This window comes from Pinus tabuliformis, chromosome J (assembly GCF_031772625.1).
Source record: "Pinus tabuliformis cultivar Carrire ecotype Pingquan chromosome J, CPIR1, whole genome shotgun sequence".
NCBI lineage: Eukaryota > Viridiplantae > Streptophyta > Pinopsida > Pinales > Pinaceae > Pinus > Pinus tabuliformis.
Genome location: NC_142295.1, coordinates 104846508 through 104860148, shown reverse-complemented (window position 1 = coordinate 104860148; position 13641 = coordinate 104846508). Strand labels below are relative to the sequence as shown.

Sequence of the window (13641 nt, the reverse complement as noted above, 5' to 3'; positions counted from 1 at the left end):
TGCACTGAAGGGTTTTTATTCTTTTAATTACCCATTTGGGCGCTGCCAAGATAGAAAAAAGGTATAGTGGCATGGACTGAAGGACCGCTTTGATTAGGATCACTCGACTAGCTATGTTCAAAGTTCTATGAGTCCAGAGATTTAAACGTGATTCAAGCTTCTCAAGGAGAGTGCGCCAAGAGGCGTGCTTTAAGGCGGAAGCTATTAGAGGGGCACCCAGATATTTGGAGGGAAGGGTATCAATGGTAAAACCCAGAATACGCGCTATGGAAAATTGGGTGACCGGGGGGTGTGGAAGAAGTAGATCTGAGATTTAGCCGTATTGATGCATGTGCCAAAGGATTCAGAGAAGTCATTCAGCAGGGTTTTAAAGAGGGAGGCTTCCTGAATAGAGGGATAACCAAACAACATATTATCGTCCACAAACTGTTGGTGGGAGATCGCAGGCAAGTTATGGATCGACAGACCTTTGAGGCGATTGGAGAGGAGGGCTTGCTTAATGTGGCGACCCAGACCTTCCGCCATCAAAACAAAAAGGAAAGGTGAAAGGGGATCACCTTGTCTGATTCCTCTGGAAGGCCTGAAGGGACGGGAGGGGATGCCATTAATGAGGATGGAGAAGAAAGAGGAAGATATGAGGCTCATCACCCAGCGCACCCACATATGTGAGAAACCGAAGGTTGATAGCATTTTTTGAATGTATAACCAATTAAGCTTATCAAAAGCTTTTGAGAGATCGAGCTTGAGTATCATACCTGCTTGTTTGGAGTGCTTGAGGGAATGTATGACTTCATGGGAGAGAATGATTCCGTCCAGGATCTGCCGCCCCTCTACATAGCCCGACTGCTCTGGTGAGATGAGCATGGGTAGAAACGGTTTCAACCTGTTGGCAATCACCTTGGATATCACTTTGTATATGACATTACAGAGCGCAATTGGCCTAAATTTGTCCGGAGTTCTGGTGATCTCCTCCTTGGGGATAAGCGCCATGAAGGTAGAATTAAGGGATGGAAGAAGCCAGTGTTGGGTGCGCGATTCCTCCACCACTTGCCAAACCTCTTCTTTTATCAGATCCCAAAAAGAGTGGAAGAACGTTGTGGTAAAGCCATCCGGGCCAGGGGCCTTGCCTTCCTTGAGCTGTTGCATTGCTGTATCCACCTCCTGTTGCATGATAGGACGTAAGAGAAGTTCATTGTGCTCTGCTGTAATGAGTTTGGGCACATTACTGATGATTTTGTCTATGGCCGGAGTTCTGTCCAGTTGGGGTTCTTGATGAACCTGCTTAAAGTGCCTGAGGAACTCCTGCTCGATCTCCTCATGATTTTCCAATCTCTCCCCTTCTGGATTCTGAATGAAAGAGATAGTGTTGTGCATCCTTCGCTGTACAGTGGTTCGATGGAAGAATTTAGTGTTCCTTTCTCCCTCTTTCAGCCATTGAATCCTTGATTTTTGTCTCCATAGGATTTCCTCCTGCTTCCTTCGTTCCTCCAATTGGTTATGAATGCGAAGTTCCTGAGCCAGGGTATCCTCGTTGTGTCCTTCTGAAATGATATGTTGCTGGAGCTCTGCCATCTCCTTATTTAAACTCTGCTGGGCTTGAAAGATATTGCCGAATGTCTCCTTGTTCCAAATCTTGATTTGGGCCTTGAGGAATTTGAGTTTTTGCTAGAACTGAAACATTTTTGAGCCACCTGGTGGGGGAAAGGAGGTCCAAACAGATCTGATGAAGTCTTTGAATGTGGGGTGTGAGAGGCAGAAAGCCTAAAAGCGAAAAGGTTGCCTTTTAACTTCACCTGGTCTTTGCCATTGGAGGGCGATCGGCCAATGATCTGAGCCTGAGAATGGGAGAATTGAAGCCGATATGTCTCCGCCCAGATGGATTATATTGTCCGACAGGAGGAATCTATCAAGTTTGGAAGCTATTTGCTGCCGTCCAGTTCTACGGTTGCTCCATGTATGCGTACCATTGCAAAATTGCATATCTATGAGAGCATTGTTTTGTATAAAATCCTTGAAGTAGGGTACCTCCTGTTCCAGTCTCGCACGCCCCCCTTTCTTTTCTTCCATCTTGGTTATCATATTATAGTCCCCTCCTACTATCCACAGCGGATGGACTCTGTTGCTGTTGAGTTCTTCTATTGTGTTAAGAACTGCAATTTTCCTGCTAGCTATTTGAGGAAAATAAACGTTGGTCAAGTGCCCATACACATTAGTGCCCACTATATGAAAGGTTGCTTGAATCATGTGATGTGTTGCATGAATGTCATTCAGTTCAATCGCTTGGGTGCTCCAAGCAATTGCCAATCCTCCCGAAGCCCCTGTGGCATCCACTGCCATCGAGTGACAACCTGGCCATGCTTTGGCTAGAATATTTGCTACAACACTATTATTACACTTAGTTTCCTGAAGAAAGAGAATTTGTGGCTGCTCCTGTTTAATCATATCTTTTATTAGTCTCCGTTTCCCAGGGCTGTTGAGCCCTCTTATATTCCAAGAAATCAGCTTCATGGTTCACTGTGGTGGGTGGGCTTGTAGTACTTAGTTAGCTTGGCATACCTGCCTGAATCCACTAGAATTTTTCCTAGCGCAATAGTTCGCTGGAGATCTGTTCTTCTTCCTCGCTTTTTGAAATCCTTGGGAGGTAAACCTAAGTCCCATTGACTGCCCGGTTGGATGCCAAGCTGCTGCTGCTGGTACGCTCGAGCGATGATGACTTCCAGTTTGCTGATCTGGAGCTCTGATATTTTGTCATAATCCCTTTTCCTGCAAAATTGCTCCATTGCCTGGATATCAAGACCATTTAGGTCAAAACTCTCAGGCTCTTCCTCCATTAGCTATACTTGATTTTCCTCGTTCACAATGAGAGCATGGCTTAAGGATTGACTGGGAGTATCATCCACCTCCATATCTTTCTCTTTTTCCTCGGAGTTCTTGCTTGCCTTCTGGGGTGAGTCCGGGGGGGAACTGTCATGCAAGGGGGGGGCTGTGGGCGCAGGATCAGGGAGGGTATGCAGGATATGGTCAGTTGAGGGATCGGCGAGGACCTCAAAACTGTTGCTTGTAGAGGGAATGGAGGTAACATCCAGCAAGGGTTTTTTCCCTGAAGGGGGCTTCTTGTGAGATCTTTTACGGGAGGTTACTTTAGTAAATCCTTCTTGATCTGTCTGCCCCGTCAGTGCAGCATTGACAGAGTTGACATTGAGAGGACAATCTCTAAAGAGATGACCCAGTGCATGACATCTACGGCAACGAAATGGGATATGCTCATAATCTAAGGGTTGAACCCATTCAAAATCATCATGAAGAAGACTTACCGAGTCTGGGAGGGGTTTTTCCAGTTGCATGAAGACACAAATACGGGCGTAGGAGGTGTATCGGTGCAGTTTCGTTTCCTCCGCCGATTTTACGTACTCACCCAATCCATTGCCTATGTCCTTAAGAGAATCTTCGTCCCAGTACTCCGCCGGAAGCGAGTACATCTGGATCCATACAGGAACCCAGCTGAGGTCTTCCTTGTCTGGGTTGAACCTTTCCACCCACTCTCTTAAGTAGAGGCCTGCTGAGTTGAAGAAGTAGGGTCCTTGGTCCATGATACGGTTTCTGTCTTCTAAACACAGAAAGATCGCCGTGAAGAACCCTTTGGGTCCTAGTTGCAGGGTAACATGACCTTTAGGCTTCCATTTGGCTGAGATCCAGCCATGCAGAGCCTTTTCCGTCGGCCAGAAGCCAATAAACTTTCCAATAAGCGCGTGGTCCTTCATGAACTGGATTTGTCCGTTGACCCTATGGCTCGGCAGTTCTATCTTGGGCCTTACAGCAGCCACTGGCTTACAGGTGTTCGATGTGATCCTAGGCCTGTCCTCTGTTTCTGGGGAACCCGCCAAATTCCCATTGGTTTCTTCTGTTGCATGCGTGGATGGGTTTGTGTTCTTCTGCCCTTGAGGGCGATCATTGTTCTCTGCTTCATGCCCTGACTCAGAAGTCGGAGCGCCAGAATGCCTTTGTGGCGTACATTTGGACGATGGGGAGGGCGATGATGCCCCCCTTGGTGAAGCCCATTACCTTAGCGAAGAACCAAAGGCTGGTCGTTAGTAAATTGTAGCTGATCGATCTGCAGGGATTTGGAGAAGTGCAGGGAATGCAGGCAGCGCCGTCGTAGGGTTTACAGAACCCTAGCCTCTGTGCGCGCGCTCATCAACGACTCTTTAATAATATGAATTTAAAAGTATAAAGTAAATTTAGTTATAATGAAATAAATGTAAAATTTAAGTTAAATATAAATATGGTTATATATTTATATATCGCATAATATTAAATTAATAAATGATTAAAATGTGAAATTCAAATCAAAATAAAATAAATATTATAAACTAATGATATTTAAAGAAAACTAGTAAAAAATCCTAAAGGTAAACTAATACTCATCAATATTCCTGTAGCTTTGGTCAGATAGAATTACACGTTACAAGGTAAGGTGTCACCATGTAGGGAGCGGTGACCGCCAAGAAATGATACATAAAGTCGGAAGAGGAGCATGAGAAAGGGGGGAAAAATATACAAAGAAGGGGAAAAATAAATCTGTTGGAGGGATGAGACAGGGGCTGGATTTTGGAACTGACAATTGGAAAATCTTCAACTGTTCTTGGAGTTTTGGACACGGGGGCCAGTGGACTTCCATTTCGAAGTTCTCTGGATCTGGGAACCGTAGAGGTTGATCCCAGATAGGCAGGGAGGAATCAATTGGTTTGGTAACGAAACTAGAAAACTTGGAGCAATGTGATCGACACCAGATGGGAGAATTAGGTACGCAAATGCATTTTATTTGATAGAATTAACTTGATAGAATTTTATAAAAGGAATCTGTCAATCTTGTTGAAATTTAATATCAATCTTTACATCTTTTACAAAAGAAATCTGTCAATTTGATTGAAATTTAATATCAGTCTTTACACTTTCCCAGAAATGTCCAAAGTATTTTATCCCATCTGCTGAATTTGAATGTAGACTACAAACCTGCACATGAGTCCCCTGCTAGAAGTGTATATCATTCCCCTAAATCTGCAAATGCATCTCCTTTTAGTATTGGTTTTCCTGAAAAAGACACAAACAATAATCATAGTCCAACAAGTACAACTTCATCTCAGAATTCAGTCATGGATACTACTTGGTCTGCCCTAGTAAATATGCCAGACCCTTTGCATGAGTTACCACAGAATTATGGTCAAAGGCTACCTCAATTTGATGGTACAGGTAAGATCACAACAAGGAAGCATGTAGACAAAATCATTGACTTCATTGACCTTGAGGAAGTAGAACATGAAGATGTCAAATTGAGGTTGTTTGCCCAAAGTATTTCAGGAGAAGTCAGGAAGTGGTATAGAAATTTGAGAGCTGGAAGCATTCCTAATTTCCAACAGTTTGAACACATTTTCCTTGACAGATGGGAGGTTAAAAGGAACCCTTTCCAGGTTATGGCTGAGTATCGTAATCCTAAGAGGCAGCCTGGTGAGACAGTCCAAGATTTCTCAACCAGATTCAATAGTGTTTATAATGCCATACCTATTGATGTAAAGCCTCCCCCTGGATTGGCTATGCTTCATTATCCAGATGGTTTTGATGTTGAGCTTGCATATTATCTCAGAGAGAGGAATCTTGCCACTTTGGAGGATATGCAAAAAAGTGTTGTTGATGTGGAAGCAAATTTGTTGACCAAAAGAGCCAAAATGGAAGCTGAAAGAAGGGAAGTGGTTAAGGAGGAGTTTTCCCCATTGTCAGACCATAAGCTGGATACATTGATGAAAACCATGGAAAGGTTGATGGAAACATTCATTATGCAAAACAAAACTGTTGTTAGAGGGAAGCAAAGAAGAACTCCTCTCCAAGCAGATTTGGTAGAAGAAGGAGAGTTTGTTGATTTATGTCACCATAAGTTAGAAACTGGTTGTTTTATTTATTCATTTGAAGACAATCCTGAAGAGAAACCAGTGACATGTTCTCAGCAAGAGGATGTTCAATTTCATCAATTTAGGGAAAGCAATCATCTTGAAGAATATGATGAAAGTATTGATTCAAGTGAGCAGTGTTATAATTTTGACATTGAACATGAAGAAAGCGATGAATTTGTTGATGGTAACTCTCCACCTTTATGTTATGCTACATTTGAATTGTTGAGAGAAAATTATAAGATTGCTGAGAAAGAAAGAAGGCAAGCTGAAGCTAGCATAACTGGGCATCAACCTTTTGATATAGTTGAGGACCTCATTACTTGTTACATTGAAGACTGCTTCATTCAAATATCGCAGTAGCCTTCTTCGATTTTTGATCATCCAATAGCTGATTACTTGGACGATTTCCGCGGTCAAAGTTCTCCTCCTTTAGCTAGTTGTGAGTTTGGAATAGGGGTGATGGAAACTTAGTTTGTTTTCAGGAAAATTTCCAACAGACAAAGGTTTCTTCTTTCACTGGAAATGAAGCAGATTATACTCTTGATGATGAATCTCATGACTTTTCTTTGGGGTCTAATGGGTATATTCAACAACCTTTCCAATTGTTAAGTGACCAAGTAGAAGATCAAGATATTCTTTTGAGTTGTTCTTCAACCCATTCATTTTTTGAATTATTATTTCAAGAAGTCTTGAGAATCAAAGCTTTGAATTTGCATGCATAAAGGCTTTAGATAGTGAAATTGTTCCATGTAATAGCCACCCAGTATTGCAAGAAAATTATGAAGAAGAGCATATTGTTGAAGACCTCGTGGATGTGGATATTTTTGTTGTTGATAAGCTAGTGGCTGAAAACAAAGAGAGTGCTTGTCTTTTTGTTGGCTTTCAAGATGGGGTAATGCTTTAGATTATTGAAGATTCTTTTGCTGATTTGCTGCAATCATCAAAAGAGGTGATTTTTCATGTTCTTCAAGATCCTTTGGCCGATCTGTTGCAACCATCAAGGAAAATGGTTGTTCTTACATTTGTGGATTACAGTCAACAGTTTCAGTGGCAGTTTGGGTTGCCAGTCTTATATCTTTTCTGCCTGCTCATGGTAATTGTGAGAAACATTAAGTGAAGTAGCCATTTACTTGATTGGTTATATTGGAGGGAGGAGATCACCTAATATGTATATTTCCAGTAGGTGCAGACAACTCTCATTGAAGTTTGAAGCCCGAGGAGAAGGCCCTAAGACTTTGGTGATGTGTTGTCAAAATTTACTTATTTCTTTAAAAGTTTTCAGTTAGGTAATTTAGTCAGTCAGTTTGTAGTTAATTGGTTTTAGTTTTGACTTCGTTGCCCAATGGTTAGGCTACTATTCTGGTTGTTTTCTTGGCACTTCACAGGGAGGTTTCCATCCCCATTGGAGTTGATGTTAGAGTCCTATAATAGGAATAAATGGTATTAGTCTCTCACTATTGATTTTGGTCAACTTAGCCTATGAATCACTAGGTGTCATAGCCTAAAGGTTTTCTTGTCCAAGGAGTCATTTAGTCCTTGAAGTCCTGTGGTCAAGACAAGTCGGTTGTTGGGGAGATTTTTTGTATATGAAGTATGGTTCAGATCATGTTGCAGGTGTCTTCATGGTGATGATCTCTGCGTTACCTTTCCAATGAGCTATAGATCTCTTCAAATGGGCCCCAACATCAAAAGTTATGAAAAAAAGAAGATCCTCCTTCAAAACCTAAGAAACAAAGGAAAATGCCTAAGCATAGGTCTCGGATCCCACATATCGGAGGATTGGAGAGCAAGCAGCAGAGGTCAGAGCAAAAGTTAGTGATTAACAATCGTCGATATCACATATTGGTGATCAGGGGTTCTATAATCTCGCACCCCACAGTCGGGGGTCCAACCGATATCGGAGATCGACAATCGGAGGTCCATGACACATAACTCATTGGCATGCGACGTTCGATGGTTTTCAAAGTAGGCAGAGTGATCACATTTCAGAAACGTTGATATGCGACTTGCGATATGTGAATAAAGTGTCGGGAATAGGCCGCTACTGTTAAAGTGTCATGGATGGTCGATAACAAATCAACAAAGGAATTGCTCTCAAACCTAAAGAAGCTCGGGCCGTTACTTTCTCCTCCCAAAGGGATGCATGGCAGTCAGTGATTGGTTTCGATTATGCCACGTGGCATATGATATCGACAATGATGTGGCAGTAAGGTGGACACGTGGCAGGCAGATGTTTCAGGGGTCGCAATAGGCCAAAAACGTTTGACACGTCTCACCACTCACAAGGTGACATATGGCTGTGATGTGGCAGTGATGATGTCATAGATTGGAGATCGAAGATCAGAGGTTAAGGTGTAGTGTGCATTGGAGTGATACCTATAGAGTGGCTCCGATAAGGGGGTTGAACTGCATTCACATGAGGAGCCACAAGGCTAAGGGCCAAATGCAAAGGGTGATCAACGTTTGGCGATCAACGAAGTTAGGATTTTGTACACCAAAGTATATTGCCGATTAGAAATCACTGAGAGAGGGGCTCTGATTTGGGGCTAACACCATGGTCACAAAGAGTTCAAAGGGACCAAGGTCTATCGACACAAGGGGTGGCAACATGAATATATATGTTCTATGTGTTTAAATCAAATGTTGGGCAGAAAAGGTTTAACGAAGGTTTTATGTGTTAAAACCTTGTGCGGGCCCTCCCTATTCCCTCTCCACGTGGACCATGCCAAGTCATATATCAGAGATCATAAGTTTTTGGGGGTGCAACTAAATGCAACATTTGTGAAATTTCTGATCGCCGAAGTTCCGATAGTCAAAGGGCTTAGGCGCATATATGTTGTGGTCCCATGTAGCACACATGGGAACAATATTACAAAGAATCGACCCCTGTCCCAAGCTAAAGGGCTTAGCCCCAAAAGACAAAGCCTATAGTCACAACTCGTACTTCACCATGCTTTTATGGTTTTGACTGATCGTAAGTAACCTGATAAGCTTAAAGGAGATCGATAAGGCATCCGACGGATTTTTAACAGGATTTTTGTCATCATAGTAGGCAGATAGATATTTTCAGAGGCATATGGACAATTGTATAAATGAGTTTTGGTGAGATTGCTGTTGTCTAGGCCGGGTAGATAAGGATACAAATTCTCCTCTGTATTTGTCCTAAATCTTGTTGTTTTTGTTATGATGTAATTCAATGTATCTGGCCCTTGGCCGAAGTAGTATTAAAAAGCCTAAATATACAATGTAACAAAGGATGAAGAATTGTTAAGAGTAGGAGAGACACCGTATGTAAACATTTTAAAAGCTTAGAGCAGATTGTGTTATCAGTTCCAGAGATTCCTGCGGTGTGTGGTATTAATTTTGTGTTTTCCTTTGTGTTAATTTTATATCCATTTCTAAAACTGTTGTCTTGAATTCATCTTGTATGTTGAGGATAACTATGGATCTAATACATGATAGAATTCTTTATTGCTTTGTCATGTTTCTTCGAAATATTTGGTTATAAGTTGTGTAGCACAATTCATAACCTTATGCTTTGATACATGTGATTCGGATTTAAATAGGAACACAACAAATTACAGAGATAACCACAAATACAGATATGCAGTGGAAATAATATTTCATTTCATTACTGTAAAACACTGAAATATGCTTACAAACAGAAATGGAAATGAACCAGCTAGGGCGATGGTATCTTATCTTTGAGAAGAGATGTGGAGGCTACATGGCTCTGAACTGTGTTACAATGAGGCTTGAAGGCCTATTTATTGTTGAGAAACAATGGAAAACCTTTAACATCCAAAAACCTAACCCTAGAAGATGAAATGCCAAACTGTGGGCCCCGTTTGGGTAAATTAGTACAACTTCCCGGGGTCGTAACTTTGGCATACGATCTTCGTTCGACACGTACAATAGCTCGTTAGAAAGATCTATCCAAGAAGTACAACTTTGGGAAGAGCAACTTCAGTCCGTCGACCCATGTTGCTTCCATATTTCCCAAAAAACGTCGTTTAGGGCCTCAAAACGGCTCCGGAAGTTTAGGACCCGAAAAATGCTAAAAATAGTAAATTGTGCTACAATTACAGAAACTGAAAAATTGAAAGAGACAATTGTGGGGGTCCAAGTGGGATAGGTGGGTGGCCACCAACATCCACCTGGATCATTCCTCCCCCTTAGGAAGCAATGGTCCCCATTGCATTGAGTTCCTCCATCTGCTGAATTTGGTCCCTGGTGAGCTGTTCTACAATCTCTGATGTGTCCAGTAATGGTGGGAAGCATGGTCTAGGGAATTCCACATTAAATGCTCAGTGCAAGTGAAGGAATGGAGGAATGTTGTGCTCCAAAGCATTGTTTCCCACAACCTTGGTAATGTTGTAAGGACCATGTCGGAGTGGTATGAGCTTCTGATGGGCTCTTGTAAGGTATTCTTTCTGCAGATGCAACCAGACTTTGTTGCCCACCTGAAACTTGTGTGGTACCCCTGTGGGTGAGGAGAAGCTGTTCCTTTGTTCTTTCATGACTGTATCCCTCTGCTGCTGCTGCTGCGTGGAGGAACCCTTTGCGGGGGTCATGGATGTGGCGACGATCTTCCCCTTACTTTTGGAGTGAACCAGACAGAAAATGAATTTCCTAGTTTGGGAGATGATCTTGCTGCATTTCTTAGCAGAGATCAAAGAGGTGGCGGTAGGTGGGGCTACCTCCGGTATCCTATATAATGAATTACCCAAAGAAATAATGATAGCGCGAGGCCCTGACTCATATACAACATGTTTCCTCCACAAGTATGGTTGGCCTAATAATACATCACAAACATCAAGAGGTGAAACATCACACAAACCTAATTTGTGAAGGGCTTGATGTTGTAGGGAAGGCGACACTACTGGCAGACTTAGATATCTCGTCCTTGGTGAAGCCACTCGATACTGTACGGATGCAGGTGTGGTGTAGTCAGTAGTCCCAACTGCTTCACGACCTCTGCTGAAATGAGGTTCTTTTGGCTCCCACTATCAACAATGAATTGCAGAAGTGAAACCTTCACCCACATTTGTGAGTGGAAAAGACGCTCCCCCTCCTCTAGATCTTCGGGCTCATTCTTTTTGATCTTGGCGGTGGCAACAGTGGCGTTGGGCTCCTCATCAATGATATGCTTCCCTTTGCCATTCCCCTTGTCAGGTTCCGACTCAGGGTTGGAACATGTATCTGGTTTTGAAGCCTTCAACTCGGCCACCAATGATTGCTTGGTCCAACACTCGCTTGTGTTATGAGTGGGGACTCTTGTGGAACTCACACCACTTTCCTGTGTCCTTGTTTGACTTCGTGGTGTTGTTCTTTTCCTGTGGCTTCGACGGGTTGTCTTGGGTTGCCCCGTCTTGGCTTTGTCCTTGGTTCTACGACTTGGGGAAGCCTTTCCCTTGCTTCGGATTTGCAGATCCAAAGTCTCGCTTCTTTTGTTTAAACTTTTGCTCGATTTTGACAGTGTATTGGTACGCTGTGCCGAGCGAGGAGATGTTCAGGAACTCCATCTCTTCCTAGATGTATCTATGTAGGCAACCACAGTATTTGAGTACCAAATGCAGCTCAGAATCCTTGATACCCAACTGTGTGCGAAGGGTATGAAAAATATTTGTGAACTCCGACACATCTTGGTCCCTTCCCTGCTGTAGCGTGGTCCACTTTATGTATTTGTCCTCATAGCTTTTGACAGGGTAGTACTGCTCCTTGATGGCATCCTAGAATGAATTCCAAGTGGGTGCGACTGAAAATAGTGAGCCCGTACTTTCATTCTTCTGCTCGCAGTAGGTTTCCCACTAGTCCTTGACGTGGGGGGCTGCTTTGAGAAGAGCAAAAATAATCTTTTCCCGTTTGGAAAAATCATGAACAAGAAAATACCCATCTAGCAGACTTAACTATTTATCTACGACATTTGCGTCTATTTGACCCTCAAATATGGGGATTTTGAAATTAACTTGTACCTTAAACGGTGTGGTGTTTCTAGAGTAGCTGTTGGAAGTCGATGTGTCGCCTTTGGGTAGCCACTGAAGGATCTGGGAAAAGCTGTTCATCATCGTGTTCCTTTGTCGCTCTAGGGCTTCTTCAAGCAAGATTTTGATAGGATCTCCTGCCCCCTTGTCTTTCTTTTCATCTGCCATGGGAGGCCGTCAAGATTTGCGAGGCTGGTCTTGCAAAGGTTCAACCAGTTCAATCCTTAACTTCTTATATCCCGACCTCGTTGGGGACATGCAAAGAAAAACAGAGAAAAAATAGACTGCTCTGATACCACTGATCCGGATTTAATCAGGAACGCAAAAAATTACAGAGATAAACATAAATACAGATATGCAGCGGAAATAATACTTCATTTCATTACTGTAAAATACTGAAATATGCTTACAAACAAAAATGGAAATGAACCAGCTAGGGCGATGGTAACTTATCTTTGAGAAGAGATGTGGTAGCTACATGCCTTTGAGTTGTGTTACAATGAGGCTTGAAGGCCTATTTATTGTTGAGAAACAATGGAAAACCCTTAACATCCAAAAGCATAACCCTAGAAGATGAAACACCAAACTGTGGGCCCCGTTTGGGTAAATTGGCACATCAACTTCCCGGGGTCGTAACTTTGGCACACGATCTCCGTTTGATGCGTACAATAGCTCGTTAGAAAGATCTATCCGAGCACTAAAACTTTGGGAAGAGAAACATTAGTCCATGGATCCATGTTGCTCCCAGATTTCCCAAAAAAATTGTTTAGGGCCTCAAAACGGCTCTGGAAGTTCAGGACTCGAAAAACTACTAAAAATAGTAAATTGTGCTATTGAATTACGGAAATTGAAAAACTGAAAGAGACAGTTGTGGGGGTCCAAGTGGGATAGGTGGGTGGCCACCAAAATCCACCTGGATCAACATGTGACTAAATATCTATGTGTTTCCCTCATTCTTTGCTATACTACAACCACAATTGACTTGAGACATGTGCCTACCTTTTCTATGTATCTTGATGCTTTATTCATGCCCTGATGTGCTATAATCTCATACTTTGATGTACTTCACTCCCAATAATTTCATCAAATCTTATGTCTTCTACCCTTGAGCTTAATACCCAGTCTAAAATGCATATCCTATGAGTCTTTTTGATTGATAGTTGATCCAGCGAGAGAGCCCTCTCCAATGTTAGGGGGATTGGACCTTAACCTACAAGTGGTATGTGGTTACCTATGGGATCCCTTTCCTCATCCTTAAGGGATTTACAAAGTGCTAACACCATTGAAAACAAGAGAACCAAATGCACACATGCATGTACCATGCATGCCAAATCTAGCAAGGAAATCACACAAGCAAATCGATACCTGCAAATAATCCCGCTATAGTTGTTATATGCTATTCTTCCTTGCTTGATCTTGGCTTTCCTTTGCCTTATTTATCCTTCCTTTTCTTTACTTAATCCAATGTTAGAGTGCTCCAAGAATGCTCTAAGTGTCCAAGAGTGAGAGAGAGAGAGAATAGAGAGAGATCTCCAAAGTTGAACTGACAAAAAGGTACCAACTGATCCTCATAAGCCTTTTTATTAATGAGGCTTCTATTTTCTTCAATTTTCTATTATTTTCCTTCATTTTCCTCCTCACATGAAACCTATGACCTTGCACCTTTCTTTTCTCCTAATTTCCATTATTTTCATAAATAAAATGACAATTCA

The 13641-nt window shown here is 42.3% G+C and overlaps 2 protein-coding genes across 2 annotated transcripts; both read right to left on the bottom strand.

The window, feature by feature from the left end:
* Window positions 1–1761: 1761 nt before the first annotated feature.
* On the bottom strand, window positions 1762–2337 carry LOC149225740 (uncharacterized). Its single transcript, XM_089380004.1, has one exon. The coding sequence runs from the start codon at window positions 2335–2337 to the stop codon at window positions 1762–1764; it is 576 nt and encodes a 191-aa protein (XP_089236130.1).
* A 497-nt stretch (window positions 2338–2834) lies between these two features.
* Window positions 2835–3761, bottom strand: LOC149225739 (uncharacterized). Its single transcript, XM_089380003.1, has one exon. It carries the CDS (start codon window positions 3759–3761, stop codon window positions 2835–2837), a length of 927 nt encoding a protein of 308 aa, XP_089236129.1.
* Between the last annotated feature and the right edge of the window lie 9880 nt (window positions 3762–13641).

Bases quoted from the DNA above. Each gene is read 5' to 3' on its own strand.
- LOC149225740 (XM_089380004.1), bottom strand. From the start codon at position 2,337: ATGGCAGTGGATGCCACAGGGGCTTCGGGAGGATTGGCAATTGCTTGG.
- LOC149225739 (XM_089380003.1), bottom strand. From the start codon at position 3,761: ATGAAGGACCACGCGCTTATTGGAAAGTTTATTGGCTTCTGGCCGACG.